Source organism: Cucurbita moschata, unplaced genomic scaffold (genome assembly GCF_002738365.1).
Source record: "Cucurbita moschata cultivar Rifu unplaced genomic scaffold, Cmos_1.0 Cmo_Scf00038, whole genome shotgun sequence".
Lineage (NCBI taxonomy): Eukaryota > Viridiplantae > Streptophyta > Magnoliopsida > Cucurbitales > Cucurbitaceae > Cucurbita > Cucurbita moschata.
In genome coordinates, this window is record NW_019268554.1 from 1,479,621 (window position 1) to 1,484,766 (window position 5,146).

The window sequence follows — 5,146 nt, forward strand, 5'->3', positions numbered from 1 at the left end:
TTTTTTTTTTTTTTTTTTTTTTTTTTTTTTGCATGTTATAACATATTGGAACTTGCATTATCAGCAGTACTGAAGAGGTCGCCTTCAGTTTCAATGGTGGAAAAGATTCGACTGTAAGCTTTGATGTCTAATTCTCTATTTATCTAACTGGTTCCTTTTTCCTTCATTGGTTACAATGGCAAATTGAATATGCAGGTTTTACTGCACATTCTTCGAGCTGCCTTTTTCCTGCACAAAGAGGAAGAAGGATGTTCTGTTGATGGACTCGAGAAATTTCCTATTCGAATAATATATTTTGAAAGTCCTTCTGCTTTCCCTGAAATTAACTCGTTTACTTATGATACGGCAACTAAGTAAGAGAAACACCTTTAATTTCACTTCAGGGAATTGAATGTATAGGTCACTTTGAGCTAACTGCTAATCAACTCTTTCTTACATAACAGTTATGGCTTGGTAATGGATATCATCCAGACAGATTTCAAATCTGGCTTGGAGGCTCTATTAAAAAGTAGACCGATCAGAGCTATTTTCCTGGGTGTTCGCATTGGGGATCCTACTGCGGTATTGTTCGTGCTCTTTCTCGTTAAGCCATGCATTTCATAGTGGCTATTTAATTTTGTACCATTTATTTCAAGTTCTAATAAGGCCAATTTGTCTTTCATATTCTTTTGCCCCACAAAATAAACAGGTTGGCCAAGAACAGTTTTCCCCTAGTTCACCTGGATGGCCACCATTTATGAGAGTGAATCCCATTTTGGATTGGTCGTATAGGTGTGGTTGTTACTATATGCTCCTTTACTTATTTATATATTTTTAGTATTGTTCCCAGCCTAACTTTTCTATAGTTGACTCCTCAATCTATGAGGATAATGGCGATGTGCAGAACGTACACTTTTCTACGTAATAGTTGCTTTTCTACTATGACTATTTGTTATTTTTCTCCTCATTCTCCTCTTCTTCTTCTTCTTCTCAGAGATGTATGGGCATTCATATTAACTTGCAAGGTCCAGTACTGCAGTCTTTATGATCAAGGGTAATGATACCAAGCAAATACAGAATGATAGTTATTGTGCTTGCTGTTGTAGCTGAAGGGTTTTGTTTGTTTGTGATGTCATTACTCTTTTCGTATCTTTCCCTTGATATTAAAAGTTATTTATTTCGTTTTCTTTTTATAGATATACTTCGATTGGGAGTATACATGATACACTTCCAAATGCGTTGTTGTGCATTAGTAATTCATCTGGAAGCAAGGAAAAATTTAGACCTGCATACTTGCTTTCAGATGGAAGATCTGAACGAGCTGGGCGAGCAAAAAGGTTTTCACCTTCCGTGCTAAATCCGAAAAGTAATGGTATGAGCAATACGGATTTACAGAAACAAAGCATGCTCACTGCTTCGGTCATAGCTGTTGGAGATGAAATCCTGTAAGTCTCGTTTGTACTGCGTTATAATATTATGTATTTGTTTTCTGAGTTTGACTCGTTTTTTTTCATCCCACCGTTTTGAAATCTTGTTCTCAAACGGATTACTTTTGTGGTTTTTCGACTTGGGATATTCATATGTCGTGTTTTGTGATTTATGTTCCTCATTTTTATGTGATCCATCATATGTTAAATTCTTAGAAATATAAAACCAAGTGCAGTTTCATTTTGAATATTATTGACTATTTTTGTTGAAGCCTTTCCTTGTTCTTTATCTGCCCCATAGCTCAGCTTCGGCACTGTTAAGGATCAATTGGGACTCTCACTGCGTAGAAAGGTGCATTCTATTGGTTGGTCTATATCACATACTTCTATAGTTCGGAATGATGTAAGTTTCTACAACGACAAAGTTTTAACTCTTCGTTAATCAGCTCGCCTGCTTGAATTATTATTCATTGTATGTAATGACGTACTTCGTAATATTGAAGACATCATAAAATTATTATTCGCTGTACGTTTCAAATGGCACTAAATTTAAGTTGCTGTGTATGTATAGGCATACACGAATTTCTGTTTTAGAAAAAGATGGATTTCATGAGCTCTCGAACGTATTTGTAATTTCTCAAATAGAAAAGAGGATCGACCTTTGTTAATCTTTCATCCTTTGCTCGTATCAGATGGATTCCGTTGCTGAAGAAGTGGAGTTACGAAGGTCATCCGACGAGATGGTAAACACTCATCTTGGTTTGGGTTTATGAAATATTGTCATGGAATTATTAGATGCATCTAGACTGTGCTTTTAATTGCTGACTGATTAGTGCAGGTGTTCATATATGGAGGAGTAGGTCCATTGTTTTCGGATGCAACTTTAGGCGGTATTGCGAAGGCATTTGGCGTTCGACTGGTGCGTTGTTTTATTTCTTTAACAATTTTGAATCGGGATAGTTGAATAGAAATTAAATTAGATAATTGGTAATCAACACATGCTTGTCCTGAAACTTCAATAGGCTCCTGATGAAGAGTTTGAAGAATACCTCAGACATCCTATAGGGGAGCAATGTACTGGTGATCGAAATGAGGTAATTTCGATCCGAACATAGATGTCTAGGTTTAGTTCTGTTGTGATAAACTGGTGCTTTCGTTTCAGATGGCTCAATTGCCTGAAGGGATCACCGAATTATTGCATCACGAGAAGTTGTCGGTCCCGTTGGTATGGTTGGATGAATGTGTGTGGGTTTTTTTTCTCTCATTAATTGTACAAGAGACAATTTGTCTTCGGTTGTGTTGAATTACCTTAAATGTGAATCTATCTGATATGATTTCTGCAGTGTTGTTTCTTCATAATATCAGTAGTTAACTATTCTCTCTCTTGTAGATCAAGTGTCACAACGTCATAGTTCTTACTGCAACAAACATAATGGAACTGGACTTGCAGTGGGATTGTTTGATTGAATTGACGAGAACTGGTGACCTCTTCCCCTTACTGGAACCATATAAATCCAAGCACTTGACCACAAAACTTTCAGATGTATGTATCAAATTTTCCTTTCCTTTCCACGCAGCTGCTTTTGTGGCCATATTCTATTATGAGTTATTGTTGCCTCAAATCTATCTTATAACATCGCAACCGCCCAAGTCCACTTCCAGCAGATATGGTCCTCTTTGGGTTTTCCTTTTTGGGCTTTCCTTCAAGGTTTTAAAACGTGTCTGTTAGGGAGAAGTTTCCACAGCCTTATAAGGAATGTTTCGTTCTTCTCTCTAACCAATGTGGGATCTCACAATCTACCCCTTGGGGGCGGGCCTAGCATCCTCGTTGGCGCACCGCCCGGTGACTACTTTGATACCATTTGTAACAGGCCAAGTCCACCACCAACAGATATAGTCATCTTTAGGCTTTCCCTTTTGGGCTTCCCCTCAAGGTTTCAAAATGCGTTTCCTAGGGAGAGGTTTCCAGACTCTTATTATTTCGTTCTCCTCTCCAACCAACGTGGGATCTCACCATTAATGCCTAGTATCTTAAGTATTGAAAAACCTTTTATTGCAACGTAGTCTAGAGATGCCATAATGGTTGGTAATTGGTTTTAGTTTGTAAGATTTTGGATCCGTTAGATAGAACCCACTCAAGACACCTCGGTAGACTGAAGCATTAGACATGAAGTACAGTTCCTGTTTCTTCATAGGATGTTTGGAATAACTAGGACATGGAATATGGCATAGATGATGTTCACACTGTTATCATCATTCCATCCAAACATGTTTTTCTATTAAAAAAATGTCGAAACATAGAACAATGTCGATTTCGTATAAAACCGTCTGAGTCCCGGTTTCATTCCATTTGATCGAACAGATTTCATGCATTTTTTCTTTGCAACCAATTTACTGGTTCCATTAGTGTCCAACTCTCCATATTTTCTTTTATAATTCAGGTAGAAATTGCTCCATCCCTGGCTAAACTATGTCTTGAATTCCCAGATATACACATTGGTGAGTCTTTCAACTAGTTTAAACCAAATATCTTCTGCAATCTCATTCTAACCATTTCCTTTGTTCTGTCAAGGATGTTATCGAGAATCGAGATCCGGGCCGATTATTATAAGTTTCCAAGGGAAGGTACTAACCTCCTCATCTCTTAAAGAGTCTCTCTATGAACGAAATCGAACGAAATCAAACGAAATCGTAACATTTTGGTAGTTTGGTTTCAGAATGAAGAAAGAAATCAATTAGCTACAGAAGCCTTGAGCAAGAAGTTCCAACCCGGGGCATTCTCTGAAATCAACTTACATTCTCCAGAGACCTTAAGGCTAAAATTTTGAAAGCTGCAATCAAGCAAATAGCAGCAGGCATTACCAATATCACACAGGAAGCCAGAAGCTTTGACAAAGGTTTAATGTGTAAGCGGAATGAAGTTGACTAGGATTTCGGAAACTGGAAGGAAAGAAGATCAACAAAGAGCTCGGGATCGTGACCGTGCAAAGTCGTGGAAGACGAAGGAACTATCCAATTTACAGTCATTGACTTATATGATAAAAATGGCAACTCTTTATTATTTTCTGGGCAGGAGGGAATGTAAAACAGCCCAATATTGGAGTTTGAATGATGTTAGTTACTATCATCCTATGATTTGTTCCAACATAGAAAATAATTATTTATTGGTTAGAAATTTGAACTTTTGACCTTTTCGTCAACGGTCATAAATACGGCTAGGGCTGGACTACCGAATATGGAGAAGAGGTGAGTTTGGATCGATCAGCCTCAACCTCAGATCATGTCTGACTCTATGCTCGGGCTCATGAGGAGCACATGTCCTGCATGCCCTCAGTTCATGCATTTTAATACAACTAAATCCTCTGTGCCAACTTAAATATCCGAGATGATTTCTTTTTTGTTTTGCATGCCATGTTCTCCCCCTCCTTATTGTTGACCAGTGATCAAGGCCCAATCGAACAATAATCAAGATTGAGGTCCACTCATGGTTAAGTTGTGTAAAATTCAAAACTATTATATCAAACTTGAACCGTATACAGTTGATATACATGAAGATCATATTCAAGTAATAACTTAAATAGTTTCTTCTTATAACACGATTCATAAAGTATTTATATAACACAATTCATATTCAAATTACCCTAAATACTGTAATAACCTAAATAGTTTCAAAACTATTATATCAAATTTGACCTAAATAGTATTCAAAACTATTATATCAAACTTGAATCGTATATAGT

General features: G+C 37.2%; 1 protein-coding gene across 3 annotated transcripts in view; it reads left to right on the forward strand.

Moving 5' to 3' along the window:
- Window positions 1-4,594, forward strand: part of LOC111432419 (FAD synthase-like) — a 6,521-nt gene extending 1,927 nt beyond the window's left edge. The window contains exons 3-17 of one of the 3 annotated variants that reach the window (XM_023069288.1): window positions 65-113; window positions 196-353; window positions 444-561; window positions 689-771; window positions 974-1,033; window positions 1,176-1,424; window positions 1,713-1,809; window positions 2,099-2,149; window positions 2,245-2,325; window positions 2,429-2,500; window positions 2,569-2,631; window positions 2,797-2,949; window positions 3,848-3,905; window positions 3,979-4,031; window positions 4,124-4,594. In XM_023069288.1, coding sequence (XP_022925056.1) covers window positions 65-113; window positions 196-353; window positions 444-561; window positions 689-771; window positions 974-1,033; window positions 1,176-1,424; window positions 1,713-1,809; window positions 2,099-2,149; window positions 2,245-2,325; window positions 2,429-2,500; window positions 2,569-2,631; window positions 2,797-2,949; window positions 3,848-3,905; window positions 3,979-4,031; window positions 4,124-4,234 — 1,456 coding nt within the window. In that variant the 3' untranslated portion in view covers window positions 4,235-4,594. Of the gene's footprint in view, window positions 1-64; window positions 114-195; window positions 354-443; window positions 562-688; window positions 772-973; window positions 1,034-1,175; window positions 1,425-1,712; window positions 1,810-2,098; window positions 2,150-2,244; window positions 2,326-2,428; window positions 2,501-2,568; window positions 2,648-2,796; window positions 2,950-3,847; window positions 3,906-3,978; window positions 4,032-4,123 lie in introns of those variants that run through there. The other 2 variants (XM_023069289.1, XM_023069290.1) reach the window with 2 other exon arrangements.
- Window positions 4,595-5,146: the final 552 nt, after the last annotated feature.